The sequence below is a fragment of the Dermacentor albipictus genome, chromosome 4, assembly GCF_038994185.2.
Source record: "Dermacentor albipictus isolate Rhodes 1998 colony chromosome 4, USDA_Dalb.pri_finalv2, whole genome shotgun sequence".
NCBI classification, from domain to species: domain Eukaryota; kingdom Metazoa; phylum Arthropoda; class Arachnida; order Ixodida; family Ixodidae; genus Dermacentor; species Dermacentor albipictus.
The window spans coordinates 18,432,604-18,449,988 of record NC_091824.1 but is presented as its reverse complement, the minus strand read 5'-3'; the positions used below and the strand labels follow the sequence as shown (position 1 = coordinate 18,449,988).

At 43.7% G+C, this 17,385-nt stretch overlaps 1 protein-coding gene across 1 annotated transcript; it reads left to right on the top strand.

Moving 5' to 3' along the window:
* The first annotated feature begins 8,629 nt into the window (after positions 1–8,629).
* LOC135916908 (uncharacterized) lies at positions 8,630–10,373 on the top strand. Its single transcript, XM_065450359.1, has 2 exons — positions 8,630–9,848; positions 10,342–10,373. The coding sequence occupies exons 1-2, from the start codon at positions 8,630–8,632 to the stop codon at positions 10,371–10,373; spliced, it is 1,251 nt and encodes a 416-aa protein (XP_065306431.1).
* The last annotated feature ends 7,012 nt before the right edge of the window (positions 10,374–17,385 follow it).

Genomic DNA, 17,385 nt, shown 5'->3' with positions numbered 1-17,385 from the left:
GTCTGAAATGTCCCATAGCAACTTGTCGAGGTGGGACAACACCCTCGAACAAGCTTCACTGGACCTAACACGTATTGTTATTAACCATTATAAGTCATCATCGCAGCAGTTAACAAACGAAGAGAGGCAATTTTGCGGCTCATAACTTCACTACCAAAGAGAGGGCATTGCTGGATAATTACGGGCAAGGTAAAACGCGCGAACTAAACCAGAAGAAATATACGAAGTTGATACGTGACAAGGTCTGCACTAGTGTGAGCACCACTGCAGATGCAACGATTTCGACACATTCGCGCTCCGCAGAAGCGGAAAATACAGTGAATATTACTTGTAGCACGTTATCGAGAAGAATTTAATGTCCTATCACGGGGTTTGAACTTTTATCCCGCAACTGGCGGATACAATGAATTTCAGCTAATCAATGACTTGCACAATTTTGAAAAAAAACATTAGGTTACGTGAGTACTTCCACGATCGGTGCACCTCTAACAAGACATCTTTATTTTCGACTAAGCACTGCACTCCTCAAAGAGATAAATGCTTCGAGCTATTCATCAAAGCTGTGCAGCGAGATGCACTTGAAGCATAAAAAATGCAATTACCATTCTGTCGGAACCTTAGCCCTAAAGAAACGGATGGAATTGAAACATTGGCTAACCGTGACGACATCATCACTATACCTGCTGATAAAGGTGATGCAGTCGTCATTATGGACAAAGCCAGTTACCTAAGTGAGGCTCATAGACAACTTAATGATCAGTCATTCTACAGGCACCTGAGTTACGACCCAACCAAACAATTCAAAACCAGGGTAAAGGAAACTTTAGACAATCTCGCGAAAGAAAACAAGATTGAAAAATCTGTAGTTAAATCATTAGTCCCCTTAGCCGGGTAGCTGGTAGATTTTATCTCCTTCCTAAAATCCATATATAAAACAACCCAGGGTGACCAATCGTTTCAGGAATAGGTGCGGTCATAGAAAATTTGTTCCGCTATGTAGCTAACCTTATCAGTTCAGTTTCTCATAAATTTTCTTCTTATATCAAAGGTACTAACCCGTTCCTGTCTGATATCGCTGGCTTGCGTGTTCCAAGTGATGCTCTTCTAGTTAAACTAGACGTGGCATCGCTGTACTCGAACATTCCCCATACAGATGGGACTCAATCTGTACTCCAGCATATATCGACTCTGTGGATGGTAAAACCATCGACGATTCTACCCTTGGCATAATTATAACACTAATCCTTGAACTTAACAACTTTGAATTCAACGACGAACATTATGTTCAAACTAGGGTACCTCCATGTGCTCAAATATAGGTCCCAATTATGCTAACATCTTTATGGGCATTCTAGAAAAGCATTTCCTCGCTACTTGTGACCTCAAACCATTCTATTACAAACGCTTCATTGATGACATTTTCTTAATTTGGCACCATGGTGAAGCTGCATTACTTTCCTTCATTACTGACTTTAACAATGCCGCACCGTCAATTTCCTTTTCCTATTCCTATTCATCACTCAGCATATACTTCCTTGACGTCTCTGTATCTCTGTTCAATGGTAACTTAACGACAAATCTTTACAGAAGGCCCACTGACCCACCAGCGATATCTGCATTTCAAAAGCAGCCATGTCAAACATTGCAAAACGAGCATTCCCTACAGCCAAGCTATTCGGTTCAAAAGAATTTGTTCTGACGACAGTGAAGTCACTCGCAACTGTGACCAGCTTCGTAACGCACTAATCGCACAGAAATACCCTTCAATAATAATTGAGGATGCCCTTAGACGGGCCGACTCTCTCGACCGGGAAGAACTGATCTGCACGGACAAGCGATCAGTGCCAATTTCACGAACTAACATTATCCTAACACACTCTGCATCTATTCCTAACAGGTGGCACACTCTCAGGAACCATTATAACTTACTGACACAGAGCGACTATCTCAAAAACATTTTCACAGAATCGCCAAAAGTGGTCTATCGTCGCTCCAGGAATCTGCGTGATCTAGTAACCTCTTCTAAGACTAAAGCGATTGCTCCTGCTGGTTGTCATCCCTGCAATAAGCCCCGTTATAAAGTTTGTACACATATGACCAGATCGAAGACTGCTAGAAGCATAGCATCCCATTTTTCTGTTAAAATCAATGGTGACTTCCCTTGCGGCAGTACTAACATCATCTAGAAACTTGAATGTTCAGTGTGTCATATGCAGTATATCGGTCAGACCAAAACATCTTTTCGTATCAGATTCAACAACCACAAAGCCCACGTTAAAAGCTTGCCGCATCTTCCATTATTTAAACAGCTCTTCTATATCTGTCCGAAGCTTCCTTTCTGCCAGGCGGGTATTTCTTTCCAGTGTTTCCCGGAGGCACCTCAATTCAATGTTTAGCTCGTCCTTTATATCCTGAATTTGCTTTAGTACGTCCTTCGACAATTGTAAGAATAGCAGAAATGATATCTCAAACCCACTGTGGTAGCAGTGACAGCAATAATATATGTCATAATATGTTATCAGGACCAACCAGGAGAACTGAAAGAATCTCTGGAACAAGACTTTCGAAATTAGCTCAGAGAAATAAAATATAATCTCAAGTATACTGATGACAAATTTGATGAAATGGTAGCGAATATGAAAGAAGTTCTAGAAGAAAATAAACGCTTGCACACTGAAAATGTGCACCTAAAGTCACGCTGTAATCAGATAGAAAGTTAAGTGAATTCGAACGAGTCACAAACAGTGGACTGCGAACAGTAATCGCAGAATGCCAATATATAAATAAAATGAATACCAGTGAAAGTGAACGAAAAAACTGATGGAAATCATAATGAAGCTTGGTCTCTGTATTGGGAAACCCACATCACTGTCTGATATTGACGTGTGCCACCACGTTTCAGTACCAGGAAGCCAGACTAGAAAGAAAGTTATTGTCGAGTTTGCACTCCGAAGGAAGCGGAATGCTGCTGGAGAAAAGAAGAGGGAAGGGACTAACGGCTAGCGAACTTGGGTTTTCTGAGTACGTGCCCAGTTACATCAACGAGCACCTGTTCCCAGAATGGAAGCACCTCCTTGCAAAAACGTGAAACTAACGGGAAAGTTGTTTGGGTGAGTAATGGGCACACTTATACCGCAAATCTGAACACAGTGCCAGACTAAGGATAACTAGCTCAAACGACTTCAATAAAATGAGCTTTCTACACATAGATACTCCAAACAGCTGCCTCGAACTTTCTTCTATCGCAGGTCTAGGTAGTGTTCATTGTAAAAAAATTGCTGTTTTTCATATGAACTGTCATCCTGTGTGCAACAAGAATGATAAAATGCATAGCTTGGTCACTTCCCTAAATTTTTCGTTCCATGCAATAGTGTTTGCTGAAACCTGGTACCACGATGATTCGACATATTTTTACTCGATAATTATACTCACTTTGCTAATAAAAGGCAAACTCGAAGAGGTGGCGGTGCATCCCTGCAAATTGTATATTCGGTTCCTGCAAAAATAATTAAGAAATTGATGTTTTGCACTCCGGACTCTGAAATGTTAGCCGTTCAGAGTGACAAAAATATCTTCTGTGTTGGCTACCACTCATCGTTATCATCGTTAGAACCCCTTTTTGATTATGCGTCGATAAATTATGATATGCTATACCTTTTCGATGATATAAATATTGATATTCGAACCGCGTCATCAGGGCAAACAGAATTGGCTGCTTTATTTGATTGTTACTCTCTTTTGAATGTAATTACTGTTTAGTTATGACTTTACATATAATTATGACTAACAACGGTAAATGTACTATAACATCCGGAACTTATATAGCTGACATCAGTGATCATTTTCAAGTATTTGCCTTTATTTCTTATAGCATCCCTAATCATGCGTCTAAGTCACCGCTGTCTTATTATCGCTCCATTGGTTCAAAAGCCCTCGACACCAGGGGCGTAGCCAGGGGGGGGGGGCTTATGGGGCTTCAGCCTCCCCCCCCCCCTGAAATTTTTTCGTGCTGTCCATGCACTGCCAACCCAAACAATCCCCGGTGACAAATATCAATCTGAATTTTCTCTAGAATGTCTTTTCCACGCTCGAAAAGACATTTCAGCGCGAACCTTGCCAACGCGGGCTGGATTTCGCGGCAGCGCCTGTGCACCGGGAGTCCCATAACGCAAGCAGCCCCATCCAAGCACAAAGTTTCAAGGGACTTCTGATGGTGAACGGGCTCGCCACGGCATCTTGCGGAGGCCGCGGAATCTACGCCGCGCATGGACGTCAATTCTGAAATTTATGGGTATAAGGTTTTCATAAACTTTTGATGTGAAAGGTACATTGACATTTCCAAAGTTGTGCTTTAAATTTTCAATTGCGGAACTTTGTGCGTTTGATGTTAATAGAAATATTGGACGCCAAAGGTGCATTGACTTTTCTAAAGTTTAACATCGGACCAAACAACGAGACAAGCCAAATCAACACACTATCTGACAAGTTGACAAAGCCAGCAGCGAGGTCCGATCAGATGAAGCGTTCTGGTGGTTCATTTGTACCATCATGACACAAAAAAAATATGAACATTTTTTTTTCACCTACGCCAAAGCATCCATGTCAAGACACTAAAGTCATCCAAGGTAACTACGTTCTTATTTATTTTTTCTACTTCGACTTTTATTCGCGAGGACACATTGAGCCTCTTCAATTTTTTTGTACTCGCTACCCTACCCGCGGGCTGCCAGAGGCCGCCAGAGCGCATGCGTTCTTCTCGTGTTGCTCCGCCCACCGCAGGGCGCACTTCGGTGCGGATTCGCTTTTCTCTGGCCGAGTGGATTTTCACCTGGCAGTGTTTTGGACGCTTTCTGGCTAGCGGACGAGAAAAAGAAACTGTCGTCGCTCGCCGCCATCACTGTGGGGACTCCACGAATTGCACCGCGTTCGCTTGAGCGCAACCTTTCCGGAAAGTCTTGTCTCGCCAGTGTAGGATACCGAGCAGTAAGCGTATGGTTCTCGGTGGACCAAGCGTCTCACGTTCTCTTTGATATTCTTTCGGTAGCTACATTAGGTGCCGAAAGTAGGCATTCGATTGTAGCCAACATACTTTGCGCTTTTTCATTTCGGTGCCCCGGCCCCGTTAAGGAAAGAAAAAAAAAAACATTGCTGTGGCGCAGCGAATTGTCGCATGGTGAAAGTTCGATTTTGTTACTTCTTTTGCGGACAGTAATAGGCCACGGGATGCTTCAGTTGCCGGACAGTCTTATTATATAGTATTGCAATAGCAATTATATGGACACGCTAGGCGCATTCCTGCTATCGCCGTCGCCCTCATGTTTCGTATAAAGTCGAAGGGCGATAGCATCATGACCGCGCGCCGCATGCTGTACGTGCGAGTGAAAGCGTAGGGAGGGGGATTGGGGATGGAATGGGTGAGACGATGATGGTGGCTCTGTCTTGTGTACGCGAAAGAGAAAAGCGGAGCAAGCGCACCGTCTTCCGTCGCGTGCGATACATCGGGGGGAGTGGATGGAATGGTTGTGGGATCAAGGATTCTGTGAATCTCTGATTGCGCAACATGTTTACTTGCCTTGTTTATACTTATACTTATACGTATATACGTATAGACTTATACGTATATATAAGTATCTTGTTGCGGGGTTTTGTGTATTAGCGCAGTGAACTTTGTTTCCAGTGACACTTTTCTGCCTTTTATCTAGGTGTATCTGCGCATTTGTATATTCCATTGTATCTTCGCATTTCAAACGTACAGACGCATCTCTCTATTACAAAAGTGACACACAGGTGTGAGTTTCAAGGTTGTTTAATGCTCTCATGCACTGGGTTGAACTTGGTTGCGCGACATAAAGGATGCTCTAGAAGTTGAGTAGCGTGGTGCCCTGAGGTTTTTGAGAGCTGAAGGTATTTCACCAAGATAAATTAGTCGCCGTATGGCTGCCGTGCACGTAGAACATTGCATTTCATTGGCCAATGTGAAGCGTTCGAGCAAACAGTTAAAAGAACGATGAGAAAGCTGAAAAGACGATCCAAGGCCGGGCCAAAGCCATTGTGCAATCACCCCTAACAAAATTGCAAAGGTTTATGAGCTGATGAGACAAGAACGGAGGATTAGCATCGATGAACTGGCGGAGCGTGTGAACATCAGTCACGGTTCGGTTCACGCAATAATACATGTACATCTCGGTTATCCGCTCTTGTGTGCGCAATGGTTGCCCAAGATTTTGAACTACCACCAGAAGACGGAGAAGTTCAGCGTGGCCTTGACTCATGTGATCCGGTATCACAATAAGGGTGACGACTTCTAGCCTCCAATTGTGATCGGGGACGAACCATGGTGCCACTTCTACGAGCCTGAAACACCATAGCAAAGCTTACAGTGGAAACATTCGAATTCACCACCCCCAAGAAAGGAAAGGCCGTCATTTCCGCCGGAAAGATGTTGTTGACTTTTTCTTTTTATCGTCAGCGGCCATTACTGATAGAATTTGCTAAATCTTGAGAGACTATCAATTTGTTTCGTTATTGTAAAACGCCAGATCGGCTGCTTGTCACAATCAAGAACAAACCACGCAGAAAATTGATGATTGGGGTCATCTTGTCCCACGACAATGCCGTCCCCACGTCGCTGATGTCGTTAATACAAAACTGGCAATGTTCAAGTCGGAAACGCTGCAACATCCGCCATACAGCCCAGACCTGCTGCCTTGCGACTTCCACTTTTTGGAGCACTTGAATAAACAGCTCAAGCGAACAAGATTCGTGTTGGACGATGACGTGAAAGATTCAGTTGCAGACTTTTTTAAGCAGCAACCCAAGGAATTAATGAGACAGGAATCACGCAACTCGTTAGACAACGGGACAAATGTCTAAATGGTCATGTAGACTACTTTTAAATAAGGTACCCAGTTTGTCATACATTCGCATTGGCTGACTTTCATTTGACTCGCCCTCGTTTATATTGCAAAACACCTGCTCTTTATACGTGCTCTCTGTTACGGCTATAATTTCGGTGCAATTACTCACGATACATGACCGGTGACAGCTGCTCCTGCGTAATACATTGGAACAAATGACAGCGTCATTGAGATTTTTCACTGGCCGTTGCATAAGTACAAGAATCTAAACAAGGTCCTTGAATGAGAAAGTTTCATTACAATATTTGTCCTTAGCTTGTTAATTTCATGGCCTTTACATTTTTCATATCAGCGGCATGCACTGTCTTGCTGGTTTCGAACTGATATAGTTCTAAAGTTCGTGTGATATTTTATTTACTTATAAAATAGAGAAAAAACATGGAAGCATTGATATCGGTTATTTTGGGCACAGTTTTTGGCACATACGAGTATAGTTCTTTATGAAAAAATACATATTTTACTTGTTTCGACAGTACGTAGCGTTCAAGAGTTCATTTGCAGCATCTTTAGCAATGACAATGCAGTTATTATTCATGTATAGGATCTCCAGACAAATTGTTTGAGAGGAAGCTTTAGCTCGCGCCCAACTCCAACGCGGCCTATTCAAATACATGTAAAACGCAGAAACGCTTTTCTGTAATAGCCCCCGGATTGCTTTTAATGAAATTTGTTGCATTTGAGAGAGAAAGTTAAATTCTAGTGTCTGTTGGAAGCGGAATTTCGATTTAGTGGCTGAACATTGTTTAAATGTTTTGAAAAACTCGAAAGTTAAAAAAACAAGAACAATATAGAAGCACGACGTTTACAAACTGATAGCTCTGCATCAAGCACAGGTGTCGCTGTTCAGTAAACGGCATCTAATATAATAGTCAAAGGGGACAAATTTTGTTTGTCAATTCGTATCTTACGTGAATTGGTTACGTTGTGTACAACGGTTCTGCAAAAGCCGTATTTCCATAATGCTAAATTTCTTGAGATTCACGTGAAACATATAAATTTGTCCGTTGTAGATGTACTATTAGGTTCAATTCACAGAATTGTCATATCATTTTTCATTGCTGAGTTGCATAGTCTTAAACTTGATAGTTTAGCTTTCTGAAAATTTGCGATTTTGGTTAATTTTTAATAAATAATTGACAACCTAAATGAAAAGTTTGAAACCAACAGTCACTAGAATTCAAGATCTTCATTTAAATGCAACAAACCTCGTCAAATTTAGTGCATTGGTTGCCGAGAAAAACGAATTCGTCTTCTATATGTATTTAGATACGAGCACCCGAGCTAAAGCTTCCTCTTAAGGAGAAGACCGAGCCACAATGTGAGCCCCCCTCCCCCGAAGGAAATTTCTGGCTACGCCACTGCTCGACACCTTTTGTAATGAAATATGTACAGCCGACATCTCCCATATGTTGTCACTATTTGAAGCAGATGTTGCATACGGTGCACTGACTGAGTTAAAAGGCATGTATCAAAGTTGCTTTCCTTTCAAATGATGTCGCAGACGAAAATCGAGAAAACCATGGATCACGAAGGCCTTATTAAAAAAATAATAAAGAACGAAACTATACCCGCAATTCTTTAAATCCAAAGATATCGTGAAATTGTCTCAATGTAAACAAAAATATGGGAACCACTTGAAGAAAAAACTATGCCAAGCGAAGTACGAATATTTCAGCCATTCCTTTTCAGATAATTCTAGCATGCATTCTAGCATGTATGCGGACGACATCACGGTCTGGACCACCTGCGGAACCTTGGAAGAAAAGCGAGCGGCGCTGCAAGATGCGGCCAAGTGCGTCGAAGACTACGTGAAGGAGAGGGACCTCAGGTGCTCCACCGAAAAGTCCGAACTGCTAAGAGTCGGCAGACATCCCACCAAGGCGAAACTAGAGGTCAGCCTCGAAGGACAGCTCATACCCGAACGCAACATGATACGCGTCCTCGGCATGTGGCTGCAAGGCAGCAGAAAGTGCAACCGCACCATCGGCCTCCTCAAGAAGTCGACCGAGAACGTGAGTAGAATGACAAACAGGGTCTCCCAGAAGAGGCACGGCATGAGAGAAGACGACACTCTCAAGCTCGTCAACAGCCTGATCGTCAGCAGAGTCATGTACTCGCTACCCTACCAAGTGAGGACTAAAACGACCAACGAAGAGATTGAAGTCGTCCTGAGGAAAGCCTACAAGACGGCGCTGCACCTGCCGAGAAACACCTCCAACGAAAAGCTGATGCAACTAGGGGTGAGCAAAACCTTCGCCGAAATGGCGGAAGCACAGCGGAAGGCGCAAATGAAAAGACTAACGGGGACCTACACGGGGCGAAACCTGATCGGTAGGCTGGGCTTCGAAATAGGAGACGTCGACTGGTACGAGGACGTACCGGCGGGAATTAGGAAAACTTTTAACGTAAAGCCTATACCGAAGAACATGGATCCCAGGCTCCACGAAGGCAGAAGGAAAGCTAGGGCCGAATACATAGAAAAGACAGTGGCTAGAGAAGAGAACACTCTCTTCACGGACGCGAGCATAAGTGTAATAGGAAGCGAGGCAAAGGCCATCGCGGTAGTAATGAACAAGGAGGAAAAGCTTGTCTCGTGCGTCTCGGCCGAGATATGGAGCGTAGCTAAAGCCGAGGAAATCGCCGTGGCGCTGGCGGCGATGCAAGGCTATAGGGGGAATAAATCGCTAAATATTCTCACAGACTCGAAAGAGACCTGTCACAACTACATGAGGGGCAGAATATGCAAAACTGCCCTTGGGATCCTCAGAGGGAGTAACCCCTCTGAGGAGGCGGAAATCAAACACAATCTGATCTGGATACCTGGCCACGAGGGCATAAGGGGTAACGAGGCGGCGGACGGTCGAGCTCGAGCTAATAGATTCCGAGCTGGGCAGCAGCAGGAGTACCGCGCTAGTTACGCCGGGATCCTCAGTGAGAGTTATTCGGAATTACTGCAACACTACAGGGGGACTAGATTCAAGTACCCACCGCCCCATAAAGCGCTGACGAAGGAGGAAGCAACGGGCTGGCGTAGGCTCCAGACAAACACCTTCCCCAACCTTTTCATATTCAACAAGATGTTCCCAACGCAGTATAGGGACACCTGCCCCTGGTGCGGGGCTACACCCACACTCTATCACATAACTTGAGAGTGTGAACGAAACGACGCATCCCGCGATCATAAACCCCCGAGTGCGGAGCATTGGGAGAGCCGGCTCGTCAGCTGCGAGCTCGCCGTCCAAGGAAGGATGGTGGAGCACGCTAGGGACGCGGGCAAACTCAGTGGAGCCCTGGACTGAGGGACCACCCGTGCTGAAGAGGCTTCCCTTCGACGAGAAGACAGCGTGACGAAGAGAAGACCTCGATCCGCGAGAATTCCATTTTATGCTTCAACAAATGTTTTTCTCTCTCTCTCTCTCTCTAGCACGCACCCTCAGCATCGATGGCATCAACTAGGCGAGCTACTTGGCCGTCACTACAAGAGTGGTCCAAAATGAATCATGAGCGATGTTGCGACGCTGACAGGGCAGGATCTATCGAATGCTTTCAACGATTTTGTCAATATCACAAATACACGCCGCTGTTCTATTCGCTCGACCAACATATCAATTCATCAAGCATCAGGAGTCTCTACGTCGATCGTTATGTCCGCTACAACCGAAAACAAAATAATTTCTGTACTTAGAAATCCTAAATGCAGCAGCGCTTAAGATATTAACGCTTTTCAAATAAAACCTCTAAAATGTGCAACTGATTTATTACGCCTATCTTAACATATATATTTACCCGTTCTTTCAGTAGTGGAGTCTTACCTAAGCAGGTGCAAATTGCAAAAGTTATTGCTGATACTCGAAGGAGGCGATACCTCAAAATCGTCCCTAGAGACCACTTTCTATTGTACTAGTGATTTCTTAAGGTATAGAAGAAATTATTCACACGAGAGCAGCTAATTTCTGAAACAAGCAATCCGTTTTGTCGAATGATCAGCTCGGTTTCAGACCAAAGAGATGCAGTGAGTTGGCACTACTCAACATTGGCGTAGCTAGCTCGTCTGGCACCCAGGGCCCATAGGTCTTCTGTCCCCCCCCCCCCCCGGGTGTAGCCGGCGAAAAGAGGGGTGTCTTCAGACGTACATGACACCCCCCTCACCTCCACAGGCCCCTTGCACCCGGGGCCCACGGCCCCCCGGTTCCCCCTATTGCTACGCCACTGCTACTCCAGTAAAAGGAATTATTCATAAATGCATTTGAAGACAATCTCCTTGTCCTCGGAATTTATATTCTCTTTTCCAAGGCCTTTGATTTAATCAGTCATGACTTCTCAATAAATAAACTGAATAACAATGGCATAAGCGGGATTCCTCATTTTTTGGTAAGGTCATACCTTCAACATCGCAAACAAACTGCAGCACACAATGATGCTCTGTCCCATGCCCGATACATAAAATTGCGCGTGCCGCAAGGTAGCATCTTAGGCCCTCTGTTGTTTTTAGTTTACTTAAGTTATATATTTCACACTAACTTACCGGTGAACCTTACTGCTTACGCTGATGACCTTACTTTGCTCATTACGGGTAGAGGAGAAGATAACTCATCCTCTACAGGTAATGAGTTTTTGCAATGCATGTGCCAGTGGTCGCAGGGAAATTGCCTAAAGGTTAACACAAGCAAAACTAAAGCCACAGTATTTCGAGCAAAAAACTAAGTTTTGAAAGATATCGCGCTTAGGTTATAAGACAACTATATAGAAATCATGTGTAACATCAGTTGTGTCGTAGCAACCTTCTCGGAATCGCTTAATTGGGATGCACAAATTAATAACATACAATAAAAATGAACAAAGTGAATAGTGTGCTATGTCGTCAAAGATATGTGCTATCAACAAGAATTAAACTATTAATCTACAACGCGCTCTTAGTTCCAATATTTAACTTCTACCACACTGTCTTGGCGCAAGTAGAAGCATAATTTATCCAACATTATTGTTGCTCAGAAACGTGCGATAAGATTAGTTGCTACAAAGAATGGCATGCCCTCACAGAAAACTATTATTCCAAAGCATAACTGCGAGTCGGCCTAGTTGGAACAGATTCATCTTAAAACGTTTTGTGCGCAAACAAACAGGGACGAAGAATAGGCGCAACACAAGGAAGCGCTCGTCCTTGTGTTGCGCCTATTCTCAAGCGCCAATAAACTTCCTTGTCATCTTCAGACAGTTGAACGTAATAACATCTCACTGGAAGAAGTACAGAAGCCCCTATTCTTCGTTTCTGTTTGTTTGCGCACAAGAAATTTTAAGATATTATTCCAAGTTTAAGATCATTCAAGTGTTTAATCTTTATGGGTTGATGTTAATTCTTACGTACAAGAATGCTAGTAGAACAAACGACAGAGCTATGTTGACACTATTCAACCTTCAACGTCACGTGCTCATGTACAATGTACGCCATTGCACCACTTGGTCTACACCATTTTGTCTTACTGTTGTTGAGAGCTTGGTTTAGCGGAGGCAAGTAATACAGGTTTTGGCAGGTAGAGAACAGAGAACCAAGTGGCTTTATTCAAGAGCAAAAGCAGGATTGCCGAGTGGCAATGGCGGGGCCCCTGTTGGTCAGCCGCTTGTGTTCGAGGAGGGGGGTGGGGCAATGACCCCCACGGCGAGGACGACAAAGTGACGGATGGCAGCTACACTGTGTACCAATTTCAATCAAGCGCCAATAAACTTCCCTGTCTTCTTAAGACACTTGAACGTAATAACATCTCACTGGAAGAAGTACAGGAAAATAAGTTAATTAGCGTTTTGCCGCTACTACATTAATGGATGGTGTTTCGTTCTGTTTTTGTATGCTGCATTATTGTTTATGTTTCATCGCACATTGTTAGCAAATGCACTAAGGCAGTTCTCATTTTTGTACTTATAGTTTCGTACTGATCCCAACTGTACGTATTTTAGTGGTACGAGCATCGAGTGACACTGGTTTCTCACGCAGCGATTGCGGTTAACCTCCTGAGACGACCGTGGATGAAATTGAAAATAACTCAGAAAAAAATTGAAAAAATTCGTTCAGTACACGATTCATGGGTTTTCTTACAGATATGATATCAGCATAAGTTAAGTTAAAAGTTGAGTTACCGAAGTGTGTGAAATAATTAGAAATAATTAAAAATCCCTAATTACCGCGCACCAGAGTACAGAATCGTATACTTGAGAGCCGCCACTACAGCCCAACTTTGGTGAAATTCCTGGAAACCCGTAAGTAGAAATCGGAAGTAAATATGCCACTAATGACGTCAAGCGCAAAAAGGTGGCATGATATTTAACGGGCTAATTAATGGAAAGCAGTTGCCTGGCATAGCCTGAACATCTGCCTATCAGGGTGCATATGACGTCACTCCTTCCTCTCTGGCTGCTCTACTTCCGGCGCTCACCAGCTCGCTCGCCCGTTCGCAATTCGCAACTCAAATCAACATTAGGGGGCGCTGCGAAGCCTGGCCCGGTCTGGCTACACTGTGCAGTATGGCGGCTTTACGGAGGTCCCCGCGTACGCTGTCCTTGGTGAAAATATTAAGTTTGTTGCACTGCGATGTTAATTCGCGCTGTTTTCTGGGGGGAGAACGGGTAGTGGACGCCGAGCACCTCATTTTAGTCGGCACCAGTGGTACAAAGAGTAATTAAGTAGAAGTGGTCGCGCGTGTGTGCAAACCTCCGGCGTGACAGCGGACCCGCACGAGATTGTGGTGAGAATCGCCGACGCATTCCGGGACCCATCGATCGTGGAGGCAAAGTGCTCGTGCACTGCTGGATTGTCGCAAAAGTGCAAGCACATCTCGGCTGTTTCTCCTGGCACCTTATCCTGGAACATTTGGTGTAGTTGTCAGTCCCTTTAATGTTTCATCTCTACATTGCGTTTCAATGCTGTTCATATTGCAAAGATCGTAGTCAAGTGAAATGTTCATGGGCGTGCACCGTTGTGAGCAGAAGAGATCCTATTATGTGCCGAACTGCAACTTAGCTTCACCTTTTGCTGTGGCGCTTGGGGTTACCTATCACAATACATATCCTGCTTTTTGTTTTTTTGCCGACATTCTTGTTCGTTTCCTATGGCTCATACGTTATTGTTTCACAATTTGTGCTCGAGCAACTGCGTGATATCAGTGGCGACTCAGGCAGAACTCATGAAACCAACTTTTGTTGTCTTTGTTAGTGCCCTTCTCAAAGGGGCCCTGAAACTGGCATGCCGCATAATATAGATACCACGACCACCACAAGCTCTGTTCGCAGGACGATCAGACAGCCGTGTGTATTTATTGGTCTCTGTAAGTGATGTAGCTCCAGGCGTACATCTCGCGTTTAGAGAGGGCCACACATGCCTGAACCACAAGTAGCAATGTGTAAAAAAAAAAACTTGACCAGGACCTTGCTACCTTGCCATGCACCGTGTAGCTTCCAGCACACTAGCTGAGGCGAAAGGAGAAAGCAATGCATCAGTGCAATAACTACTAATTCCGCTTACAGTTCAATGATTCGAAAAATTTTTGCAGCAGGCGGTGTCCTTTTGTAGTGAGGTAACTATGATCAGTCGGAAGTGTTTCAGTGCCCCTTTAAGTGTTTGTTAAGTGCTTTAAGTGCATGTTAAACTTTTATGTCACTTACTTTCCATTTATTGATATGTTGATAGTAAGGACAGCTCTATATGCTCTCTGGAGGTCAATAATTATCATTCACTGATGTTAAGTCTGCACAAGTGTCTCCCCATGTTGTATTACCAGTGGTTTAGTTATGCTTCCCAGGAAAGCCATTTGCACTGTATTCAAGAAACTGGGAAGAAGCATAAATTATGGTACATATACCAGCTGGGGTCATTTGAATCAAACCATTCTTTCAGAGTACTCAACTCTGGTGGCCAAACTTTTTAAATACTCATCGTATGCAGGTTTGACACTGTTCCATGTTACTTCTCATGTTCTGTTTGGCAAGATATACCCTCATATGCTAAAAAGTGCAACAAAAATGGGCTTGAGTAAAACGCATGAGGCAAGTACAGTGAACAAAATATTGAGTGCATGTGGTTTACTTTGTGAAAAAATACAAGTAAGGAAAGGGAGTACAAACAGCCATTGAAGAATAACCACAACTCTATGCACACAGATCATAAGTGAACTGCAAATATCTCGGAATACCATAAGTGGGAATTTGCATCAGAATGCGTAGCGTAAATCAGCACTTCAATGAAGAATACAAGTTGCAAAAGAATGTGCATTGCTAATTTACAAAAAGTGTGTTGAAGTTGAAGTCTGCAGGTTTGGCCAATGCAAACAAGTGCAGCATGTGGATCACATGGCAACGACCGTGTCTGAAAAGTATGAAGTGGCTGAGTGGCATAAAAAATGCTGGATTTCCAAACAGAAGACCGCACTTACTCTCAAGGCCGCCACGCTTTGATGGAGCCAAGGTCACACGCACAAATTCCTCTATGCAATACAGGCTACTTGCAATATCGCCAGCCATGGCACATGACTTCAGGTGAATAACCTAATGCCGAATATTCAAACGTGCCACTGGAATTCATCTTTTGGTGGCACAGCCACAGTTACTTTTAAAATTTCAGACATCAACTGAGTAGTCTCTGCAATTATGTTGCTACATGTAGTTAGAGAACAGTTAAAAAGGTGACTCAAGAATGCAGTGGAAATATGCTTCAATTTCACCAATGTCAATGCAATTGTTTTTACACATAACTGGTGCCGTCCTGAAAGTGGATGAATTTTTGTGTAGCACGTCACACGAGCATTCAGAACATCGAATGATGGCAGGCCTGTGAATGCATTTACGTTGCTACTATTTATCGTGTTCACAAACTTCTGTGGAAAAGTACTCAATGTCACTTGGGCAGCCTTGCTTTCTGTAAGCCTTGTCCGTGAAGCCATTTCTAGTAGGAAATTTGCCACGTCTTTTTCTTCTCTTGAGTACTCTGCCATTAATGTCCGGAGGCCAGGTTGGCAAGCACATTCCTGTCACAAAACAAAAGCAAGAGTTGTAATGTCTGACATATCTGACGCGAGATGCAGCTTCTTTTTGTCATTCCAATAATGCACGTCAGTGTATTAAATTCAATGTTGGAAGTAGGAAAGCCAGGCTTTTTGCATCAGTTAATTTGCACCCATCACACACCACAATCCTTTCACGACGTTGATCCAGAAAACATGCTGCCGGCTAGGTAAAGACAGCTACCACATCACAAATATAAAGAAAAAATAAATTGCAATATTTGCTATGTCCTTGTCCCTTATGGTGTTTGCAAGGCTTTGGTCCATGCTGTTAGGGGATGGGAAATCGTCCTGCAATGTCAGATAGAGTTCAGTTCAAGAAACCAGTGGTTAAGCAATGTGTGCACAAGTTGCAGTTAATGTGCACCCATCACACACCACGTGCTACAATGCTTTTACGATGTAAATCCAGAAAGCATGCCACCGTCCAGGTAAAGACAGCTACCACAACACATACATATACAAAAAGAAATTACCATATTTCCTTTGTCACTTATTTGGTCCATGCTGTTGCTGTCAGGGGATGGGAGATCGTCCTGCAATGTCAGAGTTTAATCCCAAGGAATGAGTGGTGAAGCAATGTGTGCACAAGTTGCAGGCAGCCAATTTACCATGGTGGTCGTGCTGACAGGTGCATGGAACAACACCATTGCTTCTGATGGGGAGGCAACAGTTTCTTTGCTTGATTCATTCTGTAATGCATTAAAAGGTGTTGACATCTATTGCATGCTTGTAGACATGGTGTATGTACCATAAGCATATCAGTGCTGCACCATGTAGTCAAATTAACTTACCCTGGCTGACCGGTACACACGTCGGCGAAGTCTTGCCAGTGAAAGCTCTTTCATATGAGCATCCTTGTTCTCATCATAACATGACGTCCTTGGCAGGTTTTCAGGTGGTACTGCATTTTTTTCAGCCGCTGTCTTTGACATGCTACATCTGAAAAAATAAATGAATTGTCTATGCTTTATTGTGCCCCAATATGGGCTGCACCCAGAATTTTTTTCTTTTTACCTCAGAAACAAGGCCACAATATTTATAAAAAAGCATTTGCAAGGAAATGAAGCACGGTTTGAGTGTGTAAGGCTATGCAACGTTGTACACCGAATGTAGCATCTGCAAAACGTAGTTGAAAGCTGCTCATAACGCAAAGTACACAGGTGCAAGCACCACCACATGACCGGAGTAGTTTTGCCACTGACTTGGGGATGATTTAATAACACAGATAAAGCTAGCTTAGGTACTAATACTGCACATACATATGCGACACGTCAGTAGACGGCGGACGCCGTAAATTTTCCTCGCAACTAGCAAACGCGTGTAAAATTGACATGTGGCTGTCGCGTAAGTGGCAAACTTCTGCAATGAACGTGATAGGCTCGCCGTCGGTGCGAAATACCAGTGTCATATGGCCACTC

What these genes read in the sequence shown, in the direction of transcription:
- LOC135916908 (XM_065450359.1), top strand. Translation starts at nt 8,630, where the DNA reads ATGTATGCGGACGACATCACGGTCTGGACCACCTGCGGAACCTTGGAA. An exon ending in TAGTTACGCCGGGATCCTCA is followed by an intron (nt 9,849 to 10,341) that starts GTGAGAGTTATT and finishes CTCTCTCTCTAG; the next exon opens with CACGCACCCTCAGCATCGAT.